The sequence below is a fragment of the Diabrotica virgifera genome, chromosome 9 (assembly GCF_917563875.1).
Source record: "Diabrotica virgifera virgifera chromosome 9, PGI_DIABVI_V3a".
In the NCBI taxonomy this organism is placed as follows: domain Eukaryota; kingdom Metazoa; phylum Arthropoda; class Insecta; order Coleoptera; family Chrysomelidae; genus Diabrotica; species Diabrotica virgifera.
This window is the reverse complement of record NC_065451.1, coordinates 222208409-222234366: the sequence shown is the minus strand read 5'-3', so window position 1 is coordinate 222234366 and position 25958 is coordinate 222208409. Positions and strand designations below refer to the sequence as shown.

Genomic DNA, 25958 nt, shown 5'->3' with positions numbered 1-25958 from the left:
GTAAAAGGGTTTAAGTGCAGTTTTGATAGTTCTGAGATAATCAGCTTCAAAGTTGTTTGTGTTTTATAAATTCTAGGAGTCATTAAACTAAAGTATGTCTAGTGTACTACTATAAAATGATGAAAATATAAGCGTATATTATTACTCCTACTATATCCTTCCTTTTTTTTAATTAATAAAAAAATGGACTTGAATCGGTACATGGTGTGGATAAATGTTACTGGTAAAACGGTTCAAGTGCAGATGTTAACCACATATTATTACTAATCATCCACAGTGTAACTACAACTGGCACGTTACATAATACTTAATTAGTCTTCAAAATTGGTCACAAATCTAGTATTTATTTACTGAAAAAAAGAATGTGTGTGTACTTTGTACGCACTTAAGAAGTTATACCTCTATTATATGATTTTAACGAAATCAGTATAACAGTTTATTTACCTATATTTTATTTAAATATTAAACTAATTTTAATACTTACTGCTTTCCAAAAAAATTTATTAAAACAATACGAAAAATTAAAAAAAAATAAAAGAATAAAACACACGCAAACACATTGAAAAATGAAACCAAAGAAATTATTTCTGAACAATTGTTGAGAAAATTTTAACTAAATACCTACGTACTTTCTGAAAAAAAATATAATAAATATACTTACAATCATAAAATGTATAAAAAAATAAAAATTTGCATTGGGAATTGAACCTGCGTCTATCAGGTTTAGATTATTTTGAACTCACCCCACGCAGAATTTAACTAGCGAGACATCTGCCGTACTTTGGCAAAACCTAGTAACTATGATTTAGACAATTATTCAGGAGAACAGATTTTGTAAAATTGGATTGCCCTTATTTCTAATAAAAACTGAAACAAGACTAATGATGGAAATCTATATACTTTTTAGCGAAAATTTCGATAAAGTAAGACAAAAGTAACCTATGTTAGTCCTTTATAACTAAATCTTACTTACTATGTACTAAATCGTAAAATATAGTATTTTTAGTTGCTAGTTTATGCTTAGGCATCTCAACCGACAATTATGTTCACTGAAACTGAAACAAAATATAGTAAGTCGATGAAATAAAACGAAAAAATTATTTTATTATTAAATTTATTTTTTTTAAATAAACTGAAATACAACTTAGAGATGTTTCTAAAGTTTTAATGAAAAGTATGTGCGCTTATCATTGACAGTAAACAATAAACTTAAACATGTAGCTTATACATTAATATATCCAACATAATAATAAATATGTTTTATGAAATATGTAAAAAATATAAATATATTATATAAATACTAAACTTATGTACTAGATCTCGGATACTGTACATAAATCACGAGAATTATTGTTTGATGGTAAATATGTCCAGAATAATTTTTTTCTTTCATCACTAAACAGTGGGCAGAGCGTTTTTAAAATCTCTTTTTTATCCGTGTTTATCCCTATACATTCCGAAAGTGGAGCGGATGGCATATTTCGTTCAAATTTTGTCTTTAGAAAATCTGATTCGATATATACCTCATTGGACATTTTATTCTTATAAAAAAGGTTTTGGAACCTTTACGAAACTGAAGTTGTTTAATTTTATCAAGTAATGGAATATTGTTGTTTTTAAGTTTCTTACAACCATCTGTAAAAGGAAAAAAATCCGAGATATTGAGAGCTAAACATTTAGTTTTCTTTGAGGATTGCTCGATTATATTTAGAAGCTGTTGAAAATCGTATATATTGGGGTGCTTCTTCATTTGTGAACTAATTCGACCGTGTACTGAGTCGGCCGCCATGAAAGAATGGCCAGGCTCAAAATATTTGAATGTTATCTGATTTGGCCCCCATTCCGAATTTACAAAACAAATTATAGATGAATATAATGTCCAATTTTTGTTTTGGGCGGAGCAATTATCCACCCAAAATGTAAGCTTTGATACTTTAGAACTTAGGTTTTTCATGATATTATCAACTTATTATTTTCAAGTCACGTCAGCTGCACTTCTGCCTCTGATGGACTCGTGCCACATAACACAAATATTTTCGCCATTTCCTAATGAGGCAAATGTTTCGTTGAACACGACGAGCCTGAATATACACAAATAAAAAAAAATAAGTACTATAATAAAACTATAATTTAAATCAATTTTGTAAAAATGGGGTGTTCCGTAATTTTGATAAATAAATAAATAAATAAGGTGGTATTAAGGATTGAAGCGTTTTTCAATGTATCAGATATCTGAAATATTTATGTAATCTAACAAAATGCAATTTAGGGTAATTTGACATTCAGATGAATTCCTTTTTTTATGTGAGCATATTTATAATTTTGTAAGTATGTTTTCTAGTACTTTATCTAAATAATAATTAGCAGTTTGAATGTAAATTTCATGCAAAGTGAAAAACTGAACAAAAAATTATAATCCTTAAAAAAATCTTACCTTGATATAAATAACGAGTTCTTGGTTGACATTTTTGGTAAAAGTAACACTTTCTGCATGTCAACACTAAAAATTCTTTCGTCCGAATCCAGCTTTTTCTCCTGATCTGCTTGGTACGCCTGTCTGGCCTCTGTGTAGTGTTCTTTATGTTCCTGATAATATACACAATATTTACCATTGCATTTCAAATTATTCGCATCATTGGGATGAGCCTCGTGGATGGTGCAAACCTCGGATTCATCTTGCACCGAGAGAAAAAAATTCTTGACATAAAGAAACTTTATTAATATTTAAGAAAGATCGACTTGGCATATTGCCTAAGAAATATATCTTTGTATGTAAGATATAATTTTCTAAAATATTTCAAATAAATTCTACTACAGCCAAAGAAATATATCTTAAACATGATTGAACTATCACTTTCTGGCAAACTTCAAACCCATTTATCAGAAAGAAATTACACTTGATGTTAATTAATTTTATTAGTCATAAAAATATATTTTCTACACATTAGAAAACTATTCTTTCTGAGCAATAATATTTCTTAGTAAGGAATATTATTATTTTACTATTAATAATTAATTTATTTAATGTTAAGAAATATATTTCGCAGAGATGAACGTATATTTAGAGTTAAGTTAATATTTCTTGAAAATAAAGTGATATTACATACGGCGAAATAAATCATTGTGTTAAGGTAAAATCATTATTTATTAATAAAACAAGATATAAAACGTTATTATTACATACAAATATTTTCTCCACTCTTAAACCACTGGCTTCTACACAACAATAAAGGGATGGAGAGACAAATCCAACTTCCTCAAATTTTCCTTCTTTTGTTAATAGCACTTTGTATATCAGCAATTCACTAAAACAAAATCATTATGTAGAAAGAGTAAACTTACTTTAATACAAATTTTTTATAAAGATATAGATATTTATTTTGACAAATTTAGGAAATACAAAAAAAAACAAATACACGGCCCCACATAGGAACTATTAATACTAATAATAATCAATCATATTTAGTTCAAACATGGCATTATTTAACCTATACATCTTTGTTTATTTTTTTCTTTTTGTTAATGAAATATTAATTATTTATCTGTATAATATTAAGTCACACAATAAACATTGTTTAGCTAAAACAAGAGGGAAAATACAACCAATGTAAAACATTGAAGCAGACATAATAATATGTAATTTTCTTAATTTTTATAATCTAAAAGAGACAGCATACCTAATCATTAAGAAATTGTATTACGGGAAAGTATTATTACATACTTTACATCTAAGTCATTTAATACATATTAACTAATTCACGGTTTTCGGCAATAACATTTCTTAACCATAAACATATATTTCTTTTAGACTAACTGATTTCTTTATCTCAAATAAATTAACAGAAAAAATCCTCAGCGTTGCACCCGCCATGTTTGATATAGCGTTGAATTGTATATTTTTATAGAAGACGATACATTCAAGAAACCTATAATGGTTGATACACATTCTTAAAAAGGTACTTACATGTATGAACTTCTACCATTTCTGGAAGGCCCCGCAGTTGGTTAATAACTCCTTTCTTAATATTGTTCTGAAGCTATATTATATCATTCTGTCCCAGCTTTAAATTGTGGCATATTTCCCAGTTAGAATAATAAGCTCCTTTATTTCAGAGTCGTCCATCATTATACCTAAAAAGCATATAAAGATACTATTATGTTTCTTTTTTAACCATTCGGATACGCAACAATATTATTATTACATCTTAAATCACTCAATTTACTTTTATTTAATACCTATATATGTACGTACCTTCAAAATATCCGTTAATTTTTAAAGTACACCAATGAATCCAACATCCATCTATATTAATATGAACATATCACGCCATCTTGACAAACACTGCCGACTAAATCATAAATAGTTAATCTGCGCAATTCTTTTGTGGAAGAAAATCTCTTTGCAAGGAACATTTTGGCATTAATGACAAAGTTTTTATTTTATAACCACACTTACTACAGAGGGTATTTCTGAAGAATTATTTCTTGTGGTTTAAAATATATATTTGATTGCAAGAAAATTTCTTGTTCACAAATATAAATATGGATTAACTTAACATTATATTTCTTATACTGCAAAATATTTGTAGTTTTCAATTTAAGAAATAAAAACTTTAGGATAAGAAAATTAAATGTAACCATTAATGCATTTCTTAGTATTGAAGAAATTATCTGTAAGAAATTATTGAGTTGTGTTTAAAAAACTCGTTTCTTTATATGTGAACCGGTATGTTTAAGTTAATAGGATATGTTAACTTTTAAGAAATATTGCTCAAAGAAATCGGTGTTTTAGGAGAAAAGAAATTGTTCTCTCGGTGTGGGATGGCCTACAGAAACCAATATTTTTTCTTAAAAACGCTTCTATAAAGATCATATCCAATTTTATGATTGGTACAAAAATCTTTCCACAAAAAAGATATCGTCAGTTCTGAAGGCAAGTATCTTCGATTAGGTGCATGTTTTAAGTTATAGTGAGATATGACTGGATTGAAGCAATTTATATGATTTATTATAAGTGATTCATGTTCCACTTTTTGGTCGTTTAAATTGGACCGAGCAATAAGCCCCCTGTCGTCTTTGGTTTTGGCAATTCCATTATCTGAAGTCCTTTTACTTCTTAGGTGGGTAGTAATCATGCCATCTGTTTTTAATCCCAATGTGTACAGAAACATATTTTTTCATGTTTTTATTTCCGTAACACTCCTAGTTTCAGTTTTGTTACCAACTACTTCCTGTAAAACTATCTTAACTGGCAAAAAATATTTTAGAGAAAAATTTCTTTTTGATGATAAAGCCTCCTGCATTCTGGTTTTTACATTCGACTGTTTAACCCAAACAAAACCCGTCTGTTCTCGTTGATTAACTACTGAGCTCTGTTAGTTATGCAGCAAACACAAGAGAAAATGAAATGTGTAAAACCTAGCATATTGATATGCTACCATCAGTGGTCGTTGAAATGGTGGAAATAAACGTTGTATAAACTAGTAACTGAAAGTTGCTGTCTTCTGACAAGTTCCTACACCAAAATTTTTAGGTCAAAATAATTATTTAAAAGCTAGTATCTTCAAACCACTGGCGCCAATATATTATAAATTTTGACGAAATAATTTTCCAAAACCTAGTAACTTAAAATACTAGTTTTTACATAATGCAGATCTTAGTAAAATAAAGAAGAGCGAGGTAGTAACTTTATTTGCTATGTTCTTCTCTAGGATATCTATGCTATTCATCGACTTACTAAAAAAAGAGATCAGCTGATTGGGTTAGCCTGTAGGAGGTAAAATGTAAAAAAAATATATAATACGTAATTTTTAACGGAGATTTCAAAAATCGTGTAATTTTTTAAAACCTAGTAACTCGAGTTACTATGTTTTGTTAAAGTAGGGTAGACATGTGAATGAAGTGGAAAGCGTGACCCATCAAAATAGCCCGGTCAAAACAGCCCTGTCAAAAAAGCCCTGTCAAAATAGCCCGGACACAAAATAGCCTCGACAAAATAGCCCGGAAACAAAATAGCCCCGACAAAATAGATCGCAGCCCCGGCTAAAACACCCTCTTAGAAAACACCTCCAATAAAAAGGTTTACCTTTTAACCGAGTACCATTTATTTTAAATTATTATTTATTAAGCTCAACAGGCCGTGAAGGCCTAGGGCTGAAAGATTTAATTTTTCCTTACAATTACTATTACATATTTATATATAATGCTATATCCTATACTACTATAATATATACAATATTACATTTGTTTGTATAAAACACTTATACTACACTTAACATTATAGTCTTTCCATACATTTCTTCACCACTTCCTTCCATTGTTTTCTGTCCAAAGCTTTTTCTTTCCAGTTTACAATATTACTTTGTTTTAAGTCTTCATATACGCTGTCCTTCCATCTCCTTCTTGGTCTTCCTATTCTTCTTTTTTGTATTGGCTTACGTAATAGAACCATTTTTGGCATTCTCGCCTTTCCCATTCTTTCTATGTGTCCTAAGTATCGGATTCTCTGTGCTTTGATTGCCGTCGTTATTTTTGGTTCATTATATAGTTCTTCAAGTTCCTTATTATTTCTTCTTCTCCATTGACCGTCTATTTTCACGCCTCCATATATTGCTCGTTGTATTTTCCTCTCCCATCTTTCTAAAAGGTCTATTTCTGATTTTTTAAGCACCCATGTTTCACATGCATATGTAGCTGTAGGTCTGATAACTGTTTTGTAGATTCTTATTTTTGTTTTTCTTGACACATCTTTGGATTTCATTAATGGACGCAATGCTCCATACTTTTTGTTTGCTTTTGCTATTCTTGCTTTTATTTCCCCTTCCCCATGTCCCTTTTCATCTACTTTTACACCCAGGTATGTAAATTCTGAAACTCTTTTAAATGCGCATACATTTTCTCCTTCTATCTCCAATGTGAAATTGTCTTCATTTTCTTTATCTGTTTCTCCCATTATCATGTATTTTGTCTTTTCCTTATTTATGAGAAGACCAAAAGGTTTGGCTTGTTTTATTATATTGCTCATTAATTTTGTTAGCTCTTTCTTACTTGTCGATAATAATGTTAGATCATCTGCGAATGCAATACATTGGTGGCCATTTTTAAAAATCGTTTCCTGTGTGCTTATTTTACTTTTCCTGATTATTCCTTCCAGTATTACATTAAAAAGAGTCGTTGATAGTGGGTCTCCTTGTCTTAATCCTTCCTTTGTTTCAAAATTATTTGATTTATGTCCCTTCCATGCTATTTCGTTTGTGGAGTTATCCATAGTCATCTTTACCATCCTGACGATTTTACTTGGTATGCCCATTTCTTTCATTAGTGCGTACATCTGTTGCCGCTTTACCGTATCATAGGCCTGTTTAAAGTCGACGAACAGGACGTATACTGCTATTTTATGTTCGTAGCACGTAGTTTGGATTTCTTTTAACGCAAATATTATTTGGTCTGTCGTCGACCTATTACTTCTGAATCCTGCCTGATATTCGCCCAATATCTTTTCCGTGTATTGATTCAGCTTTTTTCTTAAGATGTTTGTCAATATTTTGTACACGACTTCTAGCAACGCGATACCTCTATAATTTTCACATCTCATTTTATCACCTTTTTTATGTATGGGGCATATCCTTGCCCTGGTCCATTCTCCTGGCATTCTTTCTGTTTCCCATATACTTTTTATCAGGCTATGTATCTCCTTGTGTAGTCTTTTTCCTCCTGCCTTTATCATTTCCGCCGATATTTCCGTTATTCCTGGGCTTTTATTGTTTTTTAGCCCTCTTATTTCATTTTCTATTTCTTCCCTCGCAGGTGTTTCTATTACTATATGGTCATCTTCAATTTCCTGGATTGTTCCCCTTTCTTCTTCGTTTTTGTTTAAAAGTTGTGTAAAATAAGTTTGCCAATTTCTCATTATTTCCCCGGGTTCATTTATTAATATTCCTTCCTCATTTTTCATATATGGGTTATGTTTCTGATATCCCCTTTCCATTTTTCTTGTTTCCTGGTAAAAGGATCTTATTTCCTTTTTTTGGAATTTTTCCTCTATCACTTTGAGTTTTTCTTCGTTGTATTTTCTTTTTTTATTTCTGCATGTTCTCTTCATAATTCTCTTCAATTCTCTATATTCTTGTGTGCTAATGTCACTATTATTTCTTAAGTTTTTTATTCTTATTTTTCTAATTTCTTCTGCTATTTTTTGACATTCCTCATCATACCATTCTTTTGCTTTTTGTTTTCTATTACCTTTAATTAATATTTCTTTACTGGTGTTTAAAACTGCTTCTTTTATGCTTTCCCACTTTTCTTCCGGGAAATTTCCGGTTCTTTATTTTAAATTACTATTCTAATTGGGAAATAAGCCACAATTTACTTAAAAAAAATTATTTTATCAACGTTTCGACTTCCACTTCGGACGTCGTTGTCAAAATATAATATATTAATAAATTAAACAAAAATGCTGTTGCTCAGTAAAAAAATTCTTCTAATAATTTAATTTCATCTGACTCATTCATATCGGCCATTCAGACGTACAGTATGGTGCAAATGGAAGGAATATATTCGTTATTTCGTAAACCCGCGACGTTAAGGAAAAATCCTGAAATATATCGATTTTTATTTTTAAATTACGATATTCTGTTATATATGTCATACTAGTGACGTCATCCATCTGGGCGTGATGACGTAATCGACGATTTTTTTTACTGAGAATAGGGGTCGTGTGCTAGCTCATTTGAACTACATAATTCTTTATGTAATCTCATGTATGCTCATTACATAATTATTTATACAAGGTGTCAAAAAACTTTCTTTTAATTTAAATTATTTGACAAAAAAGAAGAATGTATGTAATTTATTTAATTAAAAATGCATTTTACTGTTGCCCGAAAACAGAAAAAGATGTTTATATCACAAATAAACATTGATTTTCGCTTAAATTAAATGTTCAAACTTCCAAGAGGCAGAGAAGACAGGACTCGAGTTCTCTGAAAAGACCATTTTTATTTAATGTGGTTAAGATTTAGTTAAGATGTGAATAGAGGATAATTACCATTTCCGAAAAAATGTATTTTTAAGGGATTATTTCATGAATTCTGAAGGAGCTTTTTTGTCGGGGGCTATTTGGTCGGGGCTAATTTGTCGGGGCTATTTTGTCGGCGGGCTATTATTCAGCGGCTATTTTGTCTGCAGGCTATTTTGTCGGAGCTATTTTGTGTGCGGGATATTATGTCGGGGCTATTTTGTCGGAGCTTTTTTGACGGGGCTATTTTGACGGGGTACCAGTGGAAAGATATACCTAGCAACTAAACGTTTTTAAAAAATTTTGACAGTTGCTTATTCTCTTAGTTTAATCAAATAAATTTGATTCTTGTGGAATTAAAATACGACAAAATATAGAATAAAAAGCAATATATTAGATGGAGATTTTTGTTGGTAATCAAATTATGTAAATCAAAGCATTACTTACTAGCTAAGTAGGTACATTTTCCAAATAGGTTTTTACCTAATTTGTAATTTTTTATTACAATACTGAAACATTTACAATAAGGTACGTACCTGTTGCTTTTAAAAAGTATTTAAAAAGTCACTACAATTATGAACTTGTTTTTGTCACTGTCCCCACAACAATAAAAACTAATATACACAACATTTTGTTTATCCAGAATCTCCATTTGAACAATTATTGACAGATGATTTTAACACCCAATCAGATCCCTCATAACGTTTCATACCATACTGTCGGTGTGCGCATGCGCCCAGCAAAATAAAAATTTAATCTCGTGCCTAAAGAAGTATAACTTCAAAAAGAATCCTGTATTAACACGGGTTTACACATTATAGAATACTAAAAATAGTTTTGTGGTCAAATGGTTCAAGCGCACTTAAACCCGTTTATTACTATTTGTTTTTACAGAATACTAAAAATAGTTTTGTGGTAAAACGTTTCAAGCGCTCGGTTAAACCTGTTTACTACCAAAGCAAACTGCAATTGTTTTCAGTAAACTAAATGTAATGGCGATGGATGGCGACTATAGGGCGAAATATGCTTAAATCGTTTTACCACAAAGTTCTAATACCATTTAAGTATGCGAATCTGTACTTAGAGTAACATTTCAAAAAAGTGCACTTAAACCCTTTTACTTGTAACCCCCTCAATTCTAAAACACTGTGTACAGATGATACAAAAGCGACAGAACTGTAACTATGTGCTGAGTCACTACAGGGTAGTTGCGTCGTTATTGAAATACGCACCATTTTAGACTTTGTTTCAGATAATAATGACGCAACTGTCAATAGATTTGAAAATGGGGGGATTAAATTAAAATAATGAAATTCGGACCAATAGGGATGAAAATAAAAGCCATCGCTGTAAGAATAAACGGCATACTAAACGTTTAAAACTCGTTTTTTTGTACAGAAAAATTTTAAGATTAAGAATAACGCAACTGTAGATTGGGTTGAGAATGGGGGGGTTAACTTAAATTAGTGAAATTCTAACCAATAGGGATGAATCTAAAAGCCATGATTCTAAGAATAAACACCATACCGATGCTCCTGGACGGTTACTCTTTATTTAATTACTATTTTAAATATTTAAAAATTTTTAGATGGATAATGACGCAACTCTAGATAGGGTTAAAAATGGGTGATTAAATTAAGATAATGAAATTCGAACCAATAGTAAACAACAACATTCGAACAAGAATAAACGCCATACCGATGCTCCTGGACGGTTACTCCTCATTTAATCCCTATTTTAAATATTTAAAAATCGTTATTTTGCTCTCCTGAGAAATGTGGCTTTTTGCAGTTATTTCATTCTTGTTCCAGGCCGGGGATATGGTTAATTAATTCTAAAAATGATATCATCGAAAACTGTGACCAAATAGAACCATGCGCAAAAATTTTTTTTCCGTGCTCAAAAATCAAAAATGGGAAGACCAATGTCATGAGTTGGACACGTAAATCGGAGGGCAAAAATCTAGAGAAGTCTAGAGATTTATAAAGAATGTAAGAGCCAACAAAATAGAAGAAACTGTGATAAACCCCACAACAACAACGATACCCATATAGCACACAACATCCGATGGACGTTCATATAACGTACATTTAAAGTCCAAACGTCCATGGACCAAAACTGGACGTATTATGTACGTCCATTACGCGACGTCCATTGGACGTTTGATTTCAACGTACATTGGACATCCATTTGTGATCCATGGAGATTTTACACAAAACGCAACTATTATTATGAGTAATTATATATAGCTTCTTGTTTTAATCAAAGCAATATTATTAGTAGAATACAAGAAGCTTCTAATAAATGTAGTCACATATTTTTTCATCGTTGGATTAAAACACTGAACCACTAAAATTATTTTAATTAAACCTATATAATATTAGATGACGATAAAACGATGGTAAACTTTTTCAGAATAACGGAGCTACATCGCGCATCGGTAATTATAGAACTTACAATAATTAGACACTACCAATTTAAATCTTAAATGTGCATTTTGTAACTATTAAATTTCCCGCCAAACTAAATGAGAATCTTCTTGACAACGTTGTCGCTCTTCACGCTATCGGTCGTAAAAGGTAGTATTAGGCAGGTACTTTTAGGGGATTATCGCTGTTAATTGTTGTGGAATACTGATGGAGGATTTATTTATGATAATTCACAGAATGGCAAACCCGCTTGCAATATACAACCGTACTGACTCTAAAGTTCTAAGAAATAATGTTTGGAAGGAACAGAACAGAAATAAACCTCTTTTAATGTGCATGCTTCATAGGGCGCCATTATCTGAATTTTGTCTTTATTAAGTTATTACATACAATATAATACATCCTGTGATATCTTTGTGTTTGCTGTTTATCGTGCAAGTGCAGTTGTGCATTAATGAAGTTCCTATTATAAAGTATACATAATAAAGTTATAATAAAGAGAAATAAAAAAGGTATTTTGTGTAATATTTTAAAGTATAAGTTTCGTATTATAGGAACTATTTCCGATACTTAGAGGCTTTTTGCTATGTATGTATTCAAAAAATTATGGACACTAGATTGCTTTCTGAAAAGTGTCCAACAAAAATGTCCATAAGACGTACATTGAATGTACATCAGATGTACATTGAATGTACATAAGATGTACACTGAAAGCTTCAACAACGTACACTGTACGTTTGTAGCGGACGTTCTATGGACGTCCAATTTTGTGAACTCTGGACGTTCGTTGGATGTCCATCGGATGTCCATTGTACCTTAGCGGGACGTCCATTGGACGTTCCAATGTACACAGATGTACGTCCATTGAATGTCCATAAAACGTACTTGTGCTATCTGGGTATGGGAAGAACATTACAAAGCCCTATTGGTAGAATTCCTGAATTTCTGCAAGAAACCATTGTTTAATCTCAAATATTCAATTTTCATATCCGATATTAAACAATATTTTTATCACTCCGTAATAATAATAATATCGTGTGGCATTTTTGCCGGGGAGATCCTTTCGGACAGTTCCGGCGCCATTTATATCTTTAACCCTGTTTTAAGTAACTAGTGCCGATGTACACTAGCCTAGGGGGGTCGACGGCTTAACGTGCTCTCCGAGGCACGGTGCGACGGCTCGTGTCATTCTTGGAAATGAAAATGGTTTGCCTTTGGAAGGGCTCGAACCCACGTGCACTGGCGTATGAGGCCAGCGATTATGCCGTTACTCCACGGCCGCTCACAACTCCGTATATCACATTAACGCAATTTGTTATTATATTTAAACATGTGCGGGCTGCCAATTTAATTAACTATTACAAATCATAAACAATATAATTTCTTTGTTATCTTAATATTTGGTAATAAATAATACGGGTGGGTCCTGACCCAAAAAATACATATTGCCGTTAAGAAAGAACATTCATTTGATTCATTCGATTCAATTCAAACAGTCAAGATGTGACTTCAGATCATTCCTTCGATTAACTTCACAGAGACCAGATGTAGTCTCGACGATTTTCAATTTATCATTCATACATGAAAGACAGTAAAAATACGTAGATTAGCAAAATTGTAAAGCTCCCGGGTTTGAGTGTCGTTCATACATAAAGTTTTATCTTTAATTTGGTGTTTCACTATCGGTAATAGAAGTTAGCTGAGCCGAATTTATTCATGCATTCTTGCAGAAAATTTACAAGATCTCCAGACATTAGTAAATCTATTCACTGAAGCAAGTTATCGGAGAGCCCTAAAAATTAATATTTCAAAGACAAAGTAGATGGCAGTCGAGAGATTAATTTAGATCAAGGTGTGCTTTCTCTTGATGGAGAGGAGATAAAACGGGTAAACCATTTTAAATAGTTGGTTAAATGTAAATTGAGATTGTGATAAAGATAAAAACTAGGATCTAAAAATCACGTAAGGCTTTTATGACCTGGAAATAAGTTTTATGTAACCGAAGTCTGTCGATGAATATTCGCAAGAAGGTTCTGAAAAGTTATGTGTATTCTCTTAATTAATCTTAAAGATTAAAAAACCGCTAAACGCCGTAAAAATGAGTAGCGCATACAATATTCCAGCTACAAAAGATCTGATATGAATATTACGTGGCGCGAAAATGTATTTTCATTTTGAAGCAAAACAAAATTCTAGTTTTATTTTAAAAGATTTTGCCATAAAATTTGCTAAATTTGAAGTAAAACGCGCAACAAAAGAGTAACTTTGATACAGTTTGACTTTTGAAACTCTTTTGTGGCGCGTTTACTTCAAATTTAGCAAATATTATGGAAAAATCTTTTAAAAGAAAACTAGACTTTCGTCTTGCATCAAAATGAAAATACATTTTCGCGCCACGTAATATTCATATCAGATCTTTTGTAGCTGGAATATTGTATGCGCCACTCATTTTTACGGCGTTTAGCGGTTTTTTATTCTTGTATCAGGAGTTTTTCAAAGTTATTTATAAATTAAATGTATGAAGTTGAATGCAATGTTTCTCGATTACACGTTAAGCTTTATAAATGGTCGCCTTTGTAGCATTATCTCCCAAATGATCTAGTGTCCATCGAATGTACAATAGATTTTTTTTCTATTCGAAATAGATTGAAAAAAAATATTGGGATGGCCGGTACATGAACTCGGATTGCCCGTTGCCAGATCGAATTTATCGTCGTAACCACTACAACTTCATAAACCATTTCGGGAATAATCGTTAATTGAATTATACTTTTGTAGCTTAATAACTTCTAAACAGCTTAACCGATTTTAATCACTCAACATGAGTTTGAAACGTGTTGACAAGTAGTATCTGATGCATCTAAGGTCAATTATTATAACTGAAGCTATTACAGGAATTATTGAGCCTAAAAAACAGTTTTTCCCGTAGGAAATAGATTTGATCATACTTATAAAGCCTATAACTTAAAAATTCGAATTTTCCCGGATATGAGGTATACATCGTTAGATTCGTCTAGAGCCCTTCTACAAACGATCAGTTATGCATCTTTTCATGAGCATTTTTCAGTGCGTCACAAATCATAGAAAAAAAGGTAAGTCCGTGATAATATACATTTTAGTGACATGACATTTTAGTTAAATCTGACAGTTGTCACATTGTATTTGCACTTTGGCATAAAAACAAATCAATTGCGTTTAATTCATTTATAAAATGGTATTTTCTTTGATTTGTATAGTCTTATAAATTGTTCAGATTATATTCGTAGATATATTCTGCCCTGTGATGGATGACCGAAGGTATCGTTAACGTAAAGTTATCCTGTAGTTATGTTATAACCATCGAATTGGTGTGATGTATCATACTCAACTTAACTATTTGCGTTATTTCTTGACAGTTCTTGAGTTATCTGGTCACTTAATAAGGCGACGTTAAACCTCAAGTTATGAGATAACTCTGTAGTTATGCAAGGTTAGGTTCATCTTTTGACTTGTTTTTAGACAGAAATCAAGTGAATTTAGAAGCTAGTAATTTAATAATTAAGAATAGAAGGGTAATACAATTTTAAAAATTATACAAAAATCAAATCGAGCGATATAAGTTGAAATTTTATTTTAACTACCTACTGAGCTTTCTATCCAGAGTTGCCAGATGATATTTTATAAATCCCCCACTTAGAAACTGAAATTCCCTGAAATTGAAGCTCAAATACCCCAAAGTCCCCAAATTTAAATTGTTGTCGCATTTTAATAAATTATTAGTCAGATGAAGAGAACAGTAAAACAAAATTCATACTACAATATCAACGAGGGCCATGGAAATAATTCATAGTTCCTATCGTCTTCGATTATATGGGAGTTTAATATAGAGTTCTATGCACATTCGCAAATTTAATTTACCATAACCCCTTAAAATCATCCATAATTTTCCATCCCCAAAAAATCCCACTACAATTTCTGCTTAGAAAAATTTCAATAGACGCTTTCAAATTAACCCAAAATTTTGGGAAAATACACCAATCTGGCAACCCTGTTTCTATCTACCGTTTGAATGCAACTTAGAAACACCAAGAAACCCAAACAGCTGTTTGCTGTTCGGTCATCGGCGGTAGCCGACGACGGGTATGTTCGGAACAATCTCTCGCGCTCACTCCAACTTGTACTATTTGTACATAAGGTTCTCTTTGTTACTTCAAAATTTGTTCCTCAAAACTTCTTTCTAATATAACGTTGATGATATAACTATTTCGTAACTGCGAGCGATACATCACACTAAATTTTACCTATGCAGTTATGAGCACGTTATTCCTGAGAGTTATCTTAACTTTAACTCAAACGTTAAACTTAACTTCGGTCATCCATCACACGACTGATTATATAATTCGCAAATTATTTTGTTTCAATTATAGCGCCATCTATTGACAACTAGAATAAATGTTATAAATGTCACCGACGAAATGTAATCACCGACGTGCGTTTTTTCTGTCACATACAATTTAATGCGGTAGAAAGAAATCGGAAAACTGTGACGCACTGAAAGATCCTCATGAGAAAAAGCATATTGACGCAATTCGTAGGTTGAAATTTTGAGTAATTGTCGAAAAACCAAAATTTTCAAAGTATCGTTTTTCAGTTTTTCGGCTATACTGAGCCGTGTGTATGTCTGATCCTGACGGCTTAGACACCATTTGAAAGCTTAACTCAACACTATTGATTTTGTGTACTTGCGGTTCTCCTATCTCTTCTTGAACCGAAGACATATACCCCCAAAAATATTCCGTTTTGTACCTACCAAGTCCTATAGCTGGCTTATGGGTGGTCAAAAGTCACAAACTACACCGGTTCTGAATCGGCCCTGACCTACTCTTCAAACACAAAAAAAAACATTCAGATCGGTTTAACTTTTCCAAATACATACATACATACATACATACTACATACATACATACATACATACATACATATTACATACATACTGTTATGATCTGCTTCTTATTAATTTTATATTAATTATTATTTATTTGATTAATTATTTAATTGTCGCAAATCATACATAAAAAATGAATAAAAAATCTCAGGGTGCCTTTTTATAATATCAAAAAAAAGTCTAAATTATCTTACGTTATACTTATCTTCTCTCGTGGGTTCAGTATCTCTTAGTTGAGCCTAATCGGGATAAAATAGGAAAAAGAAATAAAGCAAAATATAAAATAAACATACAAAATTGTCTTTTATTTATCAAAATCAATACCCTAAAAATCTATCAAATCTAAATAAAACCTGTGGACACAGATGTCCGAATGAAATTCCTACCACTTAAATTTATTATAGTTAAAAAAAAACAATTTATCGGTTTGTTCCCGATGACTTTGGTAAAACAAACTAAACAAAACAAATTTATGTATTCGCAATATTACCTATATTTCCTATTTGCTTTTTGAAATATTGGAATTTTAATTCATATGCTTTTTACTCAAAATTTTAGTTTCCGAACATAAAAATCTCTTTCACATAAATTGGCTGACCTTTTGCTTCACTCACTCTGATGTCTTCTCGTGACCCAAAACAGCGCTCCCTCGTTGACTATGTTAAAGGCTACTCATCAAAGCCCTCTCCGTTCTCCAGCTTCAAAACTATCCAGCTAACTATACAGCATACCAGCACCAATTCTCCAAAACGAGCCAAAGCCTCTTTTGACCAGTACTCGATTCAAACAGAACTCCAAGAATTCTCTGCTCTCCTTCTCAGAATAATACAGAATCAAAGAGGTATTTCGTCTCAATTTGATCTGTCTCTCGTTCCACTTTTCAGCACTATTCTCCACTATCAAACAACCACCGGTACTTGCTAACTATCTATCCACGAAAACGTCGAACTGCTCCTCAGCGATGCCAATAACATACTAATTTCTTTTTCAAACTCACTCAACATTCAAACCACTTTTCCCCTTCCAACTTGCCAAGAATTAGAAACATTTCTCTTTTCCATTCGACAAACAAACAGTCATTTTCAAAATTATTGCGACCATCCTAATTACTTTCGGGGAACCCTACAATATTTACTCGGGTTGAAACAAAGATATTAAAATTCCAAACTTTCTTTTAAACCATTTTTCTAGAAAATGATAATTACCTCTACCTGTGGATTCTATAGTTCCCGTAATAAATAATCTTTTTCCATTTTAAATCTAAATACATCGTCCTTTTCACTTTAATTATTCACAAAAGTCTTTAATGGTTCATCGGAAAGCTCATTAAAAAAGAAATCCACTTACATCCAAACTAAATTCTAATAAATATTTACAGATCAATATACAGGGTGTATTAAATTTATGTGCCCTCGTTATTTAAAAAAAATTTAATTTAATTTTCATTTTGCTTTGATTGATAAATTGAAAACACAATAACATCCCCGCCTTGTTTTGAGATAAAATCAGTATTAATAAGTGCAACAAAAAAATGATTTTCTCTCGACAACAACACTTTTCTATTGTGTCAAAATATTGAGTCCCACCTGAAAAACAATTGCTTTCTTTTTCCCAGTGTCTGTACTTAGATGGGATATGGTAAGTTTTCGATCGAAAATTTCTTAAGTCTTTAGTCTCAAATGAATTTTCATACTTTTTGGCTACTCTGTTTTCTTCATTTATTAATTTTTCACATTCCCTCAATATTACACGCAGTTCCTTCTCCTTTTCTTCTCCACATATCAATTTTATTTCTTCTTTTTTCTTTCTTAATCTCTCAGCTTTGTTTAACTTATCCACATACCTTCTCTCATCACGATCTTGACATTTATCTTTATCCTCTTCGTCTTCATAGGAATATTCCCTCCATGATTTAAAATCATACCAAAACGAATAAAAGTGTTCCACCTCTTCCTTTGTCGAATTTTCAGTTCCTAATTTGGGCACCCGTGTTTTTTCAGACCATCGGGAGTTTAAGTCAAAATAATACGTAAACGCTTTATAAAAGTCTTTTTTTATATCACTAGTACAAGGTAGATCATTGTCGAATTGTAGATCAACAGAATCGTACGCTCTTCTCCTACTTATATTTCCTAGAGTTTCATAAACCATTGTTATACAGGTAAAATAGTCATCATCTGTTTTTATTTCTTCCCCTAGCGCTTTACGTTTGTCAGGATGTTGCTTTAAGACTTTCTTCCTGTAGGCAGTTTTGATAATGTCATCTGTTGCTTTGTATCTTATATTTGGAATACCTAGGACTTTGTAATGATCTTGTGACTTCCATTCTTTAGGGTCTAAACTTCTCAAATATTCTACATCGTCTTCATAGTCCACGTTTTCTGGAGTTAGTTCTTCCTCTTTGTCCTCTTTTGGAATATCAACTTCTAGTTCGATTAAGGGATGTTGCACAAAACGAAGTTCAGGTTCTCCTCCGCCTACATTTTCGTAAATAAAATAATATCTCAGCGCGACTGCTGTGCAAATACCACTTTTTTCAATTCTGGCTTCTCCCCTGTTTACTTCTTCTTCAAATAACACAGTTTCAAAGGTATCTCTTTCGCCTTCTTTTTATATTCTGATCTCTTCTTCTTCTGGGCTCATCTCATCTTTTGAGGAATCCCAAGCTTCATTTTCCTGTGTCAATCTTTTTTCTTCCTTTTCTTTTTCTGGTCTCATCTCTTCTTTTGAGGAATCCCAAGCTTCATTTTCTTTTGTCAATCTTCTTTCTTCTTTTTCTTCTTCTGGGCTCATCTCTTTTTTCGAGGAATCCCAATCTTCATTTTCTTTTATCCATCTTCTTTCTTCTTTTTCTTCTTCTGGACTCATCTCTTTTTTCGAGGAATTCCAATCGTTAACTTCCTTTGTCACTCTTTTTTCTTCTTTTCCTTCTTCTGGGCTCATCTCTTTTTTCGAGGAATCCCAGGCTTCATTGTTTTTATTTATCTTCTGTTGCTTTCTCCTCTTTCTTCTCTGTCCTTGTTTCATTGCCAAATTCATTTCCACCGTTTGTTTTTTGTCAAAATTACCCTTTTTCCGTTTCTCATGTTCCTTGTCCATTTCCAGAATGTCCTGTTCTTTTTCTTTTGCTTGTTTTGTTTCCTGTTGATTGTTATCCATTTTTTGTTGTGTTTCCTTCATTGCTCGTTTTGTTTCTTCCTGATTTTCTTGCATTTTATCCATTTTATCCATCTTCTTTGATGTTTCTTCCTGATTTTTATCCCTTTTATTTAATATTTCATCCCATTTTTGTAACTGGAGTTGCATCAGTTGTATTACTTTATCTATTCCTGATAATTCCTGTTGTTCTGATGCCATGATTGTTGTTTCAAAAATGTCTTCTTGTTCTATATGTTCTTCTTGTTCCAAATGTTCTTCTTGTTTTTTGTTTTCTTTGCCTTTGCTTCTGGTTGTTATCGACATGTATTTAAAATTTATCCCCGCCTAATATGAAATCCGAAAATACCTTGTATGCTGTCGAGACGAAAATTTTTCTCTCCCCAAATATAATCAATTTATCCCACAAATTTTTAAATATTTCAAAATTCAAATCAATCAAAAATAAAATAAATATGTAAAAACTGTACCTAGATAAAAAAATTAAGTCAAACAAATATTTCAAAAATTTTAAATATATCAACTTTTTCCGACGGGCAAATAAATTTTCCTTCACCTGTTTTTCCGTTTCCTATTCCCTTCAAATTCACAACCAGAGATAATTTAATGTCCTACGTTGGCTCGCCATGTTGTTATGATCTGCTTCTTATTAATTTTATATTAATTATTATTTATTTGATTAATTATTTAATTGTCGCAAATCATACATAAAAAATGAATAAAAAATCTCAGGGTGCCTTTTTATAATATCAAAAAAAAGTCTAAAATATCTTACGTTATACTTATCTTCTCTCGTGGGTTCAGTATCTCTTAGTTGAGCCTAATCGGGATAAAATAGGAAAAAGAAATAAAGCAAAATATAAAATAAACATACAAAATTGTCTTTTATTTATCAAAATCAATACTCTAAAAATCTATTAAATCTAAAACCTGTGGACACAGATATCCGAATGAAATTCCTACCACTTAAATTTATTATAGTTAAAAAAAACAATTTATCGGTTTGTTCCCGATGACTTTGGTAAAACAAACTAAACAAAACAAATTTATGTATTCGCAATATTACCTATATTTCCTATTTACTTTTTGAAATATTGGAATTTTAATTCATATGCTTTTTACTCAAAATTTTAGTTTCCGAACATAAAAATCTCTTTCATATAAATTGACTGACCTTTTGCTTCACTCACTCTGATGTCTTCTCGTGACCCAAAACAGCTCTCCCTCGTTGACTATGTTAAAGGCTACTCATCAAAGTCCTCTCCGTTCTCCAGCTTCAAAACTATCAGCATACCAGCACCAATTCTCCAAAACGAGCCAAAGCCTCTTTTGACCAGTACTCGATTCAAACAGAACTCCAAAAATTCTCTGCTCCCCTTCTCACAATAATACAGAATCAAAGAGGTATTTCGTCTCAATTTGATCTGTCTCTCGTTCCACTTTTCAGCACTATTCTCCACTATCAAACAACCACCGGTACTTGCTAACTATCTATCCACGAAAACGTCGAACTGCTCCTCAGCGATGCCAATAACATACTAATTTCTTTTTCAAACTCACTCAACATTCAAACCACTTTTCCCCTTCCAACTTGCCAAGAATCAGAAACATTTCTCTTTTCCATTCGACAAACAAACAGTCATTTTCAAAATTATTCCGACCATCCTAATTACTTTCGGGGAACCCTACAATATTTACTCGGGTTGAAACAAAGATATTAAAATTCCAAACTTTCTTTTAAACCATTTTTCTAGAAAATGATAATTACCTCTACCTGTGGATTCTATAGTTCCCGTAATAAATAATCTTTTTCCACTTTAAATCTAAATACATCGTCCTTTTCACTTTAATTATTCACAAAAGTCTTTAATGGTTCATCGGAAAGCTCATTAAAAAAGAAATCCACTTACATCCAAACTAAATTCTAATAAATATTTACAGATCAATATACAGGGTGTATTAAATTTATGTGCCCTTGTTATTTAAAAAAATTTTAAATTAATTTTAATTTTGCCTTTGATTGATAAATTGAAAACACAATAATACATACATACATACATACATACATACATACATACATACATACATACATACATACATACATACATACATACATACATACATACATACATACATATATACATACATACATACATACATACATACATACATACATACATACATACATACATACATACATACATACATACATACATACATACATACATACATACATACATACATACATACATACATACATACATACATACATACATACATACATACATACATACATACATACATACATACATACATACATACATACATACATACATACATACATACATACATACATACATACATACATACATACATACATACATACATACATACATACATACATACATACATACATACATACATACATACATACATACATACATACATACATACATACATACATACATACATACATACATACATACATACATACATACATACATACATACATACATACATACATACATACATACATACATACATACATACATACATACATACATACATACATACATACATACATACATACATACATACATACATACATACATACATACATACATACATACATACATACATACATATATACATACATACATACATACATACATACATACATACATACATACATACATACATACATACATACATACATACATACATACATACATACATACATATTATCCACAAACATTTTCCCTTTTTTAAATAGAAATTGAGTCATATTTCTGATCTCCGATAACTTTTGAATGGTATAACCGATTTTCAAAATTAGACATGCGTTGGAAAGGTAATGATCAGTACTATTAGAAGCCATAAAGGTCGGTCTTAAATTTTCGAAGTTTTTGGGAGTTTTAGGAACGAGAACGAAAAAACAGACCCTTTTTTGAGCTTGCGTTGTTTGGTATCCATCTTGACGACAGCTATTTGATTCCAGTAAAGAGCTTCTATGCAACGAATGCCTTTTTGATCTATGTCGAGTTGTTTTAGTATATGTACGAGTTTATGATGTTGTTCTCTATCAAACGCTTGTTCAGAATCTATAAAGCACATTATTACATCTTTCCTTTGATCATAGCAGTTCTGGGTTATCACCTGGGTTGCAACTAGTGCTTCCCTCGTACCCAGACCTTTTCTAAATCCAAATTGTGAGCAACCAATAACCTTATCGCATTTTGTGGAGATTCTGTAGTGAAGAACTTTGAGGAATAATTTTAAGGAATGGTTTATCAGACTTATTAGTCGGTGTCTTTACACTTTGTTGCGTTGTACTTTTTTTGGCAAAGGGATAAACGTAGGTACAAGATATTGGACAGGGAATTATCCTTTTTTATAGATCTGGGTGGAAAATCTTTGGTGTATCTTTGTAGTGTACAGTTGTATTGTATTGCATTGGAACAGTTTTTGTTCTGGAACAGGTTCTGTAAGTTGTCCATCTATCCTGCCTTCCATTTTGTTGTTGTGGTAGATGTTTTTAACAGTTTGTATATGTGGGTTGGTAGGTAAAATAAAAATAATAGGAACTGATAAGAGTGAAGTTTACAAACATAACCAACGTGGTAAAACGTCAGAGTGGTTGATTTGACTCTTTTTCAAGACTAAATTGACCATAAATAGGTTTCAATTAAACATACGTATATCTACATATATTAATTTCCTGTATTAGCCCAAGCGTAATTCGTAAGCTAATTCTTTAATGAATATTTGTCATTACAATGATTTGTTATATTTAATTCAAATCTATTGCGGTATCCTACCACTACCTACTATGAAAATTAAAATTAAAATTACATGCGTGTATGGTATTTTTTTGCAATTTCATTATTAGCAGCAATATTTAATACTCCATTTTGACTATAACATAATTTGGGCACAGCTCCCAAATGCCATGATAAACGAAGAAAAAAAAATAACCAAACAAAAATCTGACATAACCTTTTATAGGACATGACTTTGACACTTATATTACAGACAGTTAGATATCTTTGGAAGTAGAAGGCATCCTGCCAGTTTATTTGCTTTTTGTACTTGTTTTCTCAATTCTACACAGTGGCGTAACAAACTCCGTCGGGGCCCCCCGCAGAAATGGAAATGGCGCCCCCTTTAAAAAATTACTAAATGCGACATGTGTAACAAATATCTATATGTGTTACAGCCCAGTAAATCAACGTAAAATATGGCGATACCGTATAATTTTCCGTGTCACGACCGAAGTGGTCAACTCAGGACTTTTCGAGTTATTTATGAGTAAAAATGTTTATTGTTCAACAAAAAAATCACGTTTGTAGGCGATTTTTCGCAAGTAGTTCAAAGATTATTCGATCTAAAAGAATATTGTTAGCAAAAATAGATCTCGCTTGTAAAAAAATTAAACAAAAATGAAGTCTATCGACTCAGTAAAAGAAAACTTGTAGCTCATGAAAAGTTTTTCTTTTGAAAAAGAAACTAGCTCATGAAAAGAAGCTTAATTTTTTACAAAAGTTTCTAGCATCAAAACTAAGCCAGTTAAGCTCAAAATACAGTTAATCCCATTTTTTGGTAAAAAATTGTGAAAATCTCCCCCTATTTAGCACCCCAAATGAAACTAATCATTATCGCCTTACAAATTACCTTAATTTTTTATACGACCTGTAAGTTTCACTGGTTCAAAGTGCTTATTTTCAAAAGGGTTCTAGTTGAAGGGCTTGAACGAGTCACTTATCACGAATATATGCAAATTTTAAACAGCCATGTCTTAACCAATTTTTGTCTTACAGAAAAACAAAATAAAGCCAAAATATTTATAAAAGCAAGACCTATGTACATTTCTTTACTCTTTGAGATTTTTCGTATCACTAATACTTTTTAAGTTATTTTGAAAAACAAGACATTTTTCCAAAATAAAAATTTTTTTTTCAAAAATAAGAACTACGAACCGCTCAAACTTACAGATCATATAAACAATAAATATTCAAAGTAAATGGTAAAGCGCTAATGATAAATTTTATTTGGAGTGCGAAATAGGGGCAGATTTTCACGATTTCTTTTACCAAAAAAGGGGCTAACTTTATTTTGAACGTAACTTGTATAGTTTTAATGCTAGAAACTTTTATAAAAAATAAAAATAAAGCTTTTTTTTTGAAACATTTAAAAAAAAAGTTTTAAGAGTTTTTCCCTAAAATTGCTTTATTTTTTGGTTTTTTCAGGTTGAAATATTCGATTTGGAATTGGAAAAATAAGAATAATTTTTCATCAGCTTCAACTGTGCTTTTACTGTGTCGATAGACTTCATGAATAAGTATACCATTTTCTGTATCTTATAAGCTACATTTTTGCTACAAATATTTTTTCGATATCTAATATTTAATTATTTAATTCGATAAATACTTATTTTTGAGTTATAATTTGCGAAAAACCCGTCTGCAAACGTTGTTTTTTTTTTAATAAACATTTTCACTCGCAAATGGCTTGAAAAGTATTAGCATAGAAAAAGAAACTCTATAGAAGAACAAAAGTTGCTTATAATTAGTCAATTTATATATTTCCGGACTTATTTTAAACATATGTTTTTCACCCCAAGCAGGGGTGTCATCCCAGAAGTAAAAGCTACCAACGGCGTAAATCCAACTTTGAAATGGAGTGTAACTAGAAGCTAAATACAAATTGTCAAGCAAATACGTCCGTCGTGACGTTGATTATTTTACTCCAAAACTGTCTTTTACTGAGCTATTGGTGTATTCATTCACTGTTTATGACGATTTACATTTTTAATTTTTATTGGTAATAAATAATACAATAGAACATAATAAAATAGAAATAATAATAGTATTTCTATTTCATCAAGTAACGGTCGAATCCATCAATTAAATAATAATAGAATAGAACAAAAATTGCTAAATGATTACATTAGTATTATTCTATGAGATGAACAACTTTCTTCGTCCACTATCTACTATCAGCGAATATATCTACAATTTTATTAATTCGGATGGACAACTTCATTTTCAATACTGCGCTGCTTAAAAAACGTATGTATGCAAATAATAACACAACACATCTTTACATATATTACACAATAAAATGGGGCCCTTGACATATTGGGGCTCTCCGTAAGCTTCACGCTGCGGGGGCCTCTGTTACGCCTCTGGAAATACTAAACTCTATCGAAATACTAAACGTAGGTAAAGATTAAAGAGAAAACTCATTTCTAGATTTAGAAATATTCGGCAAATTGCAATTCTCAAATCTTTCAATAGTCACCTACAAAGCATTATAGTTTATTGTCGTTACTATAAAATTTCGGTAGGCCAAAAGGGATTAAGTTTCTAGATATTATGAGATGATTCACTTGGCAAATACGTCTATTCAGAAGTTTACGATTTTAATTTTAAAC

General features: G+C 31.5%; 1 protein-coding gene across 1 annotated transcript; it reads right to left on the bottom strand.

The window, feature by feature from the left end:
- Positions 1–1975: 1975 nt before the first annotated feature.
- LOC126891655 (dnaJ homolog subfamily C member 2-like) lies at positions 1976–24521 on the bottom strand. The gene is made up of 3 exons (XM_050660881.1): positions 24515–24521; positions 18213–18846; positions 1976–2081 (listed from the first exon to the last, which is right to left on the bottom strand). The coding sequence occupies exons 1-3, from the start codon at positions 24519–24521 to the stop codon at positions 1976–1978; spliced, it is 747 nt and encodes a 248-aa protein (XP_050516838.1).
- Positions 24522–25958: the final 1437 nt, after the last annotated feature.

Excerpts from the sequence above, each read along its gene's own strand:
- LOC126891655 (XM_050660881.1), bottom strand. Across the intron at positions 2,082-18,212 it reads CAAGATCGTGATGAGAGAAG|GCTCGTCGTGTTCAACGAAA; the intron begins GTATGTGGATAA and ends GTGTATATTCAG.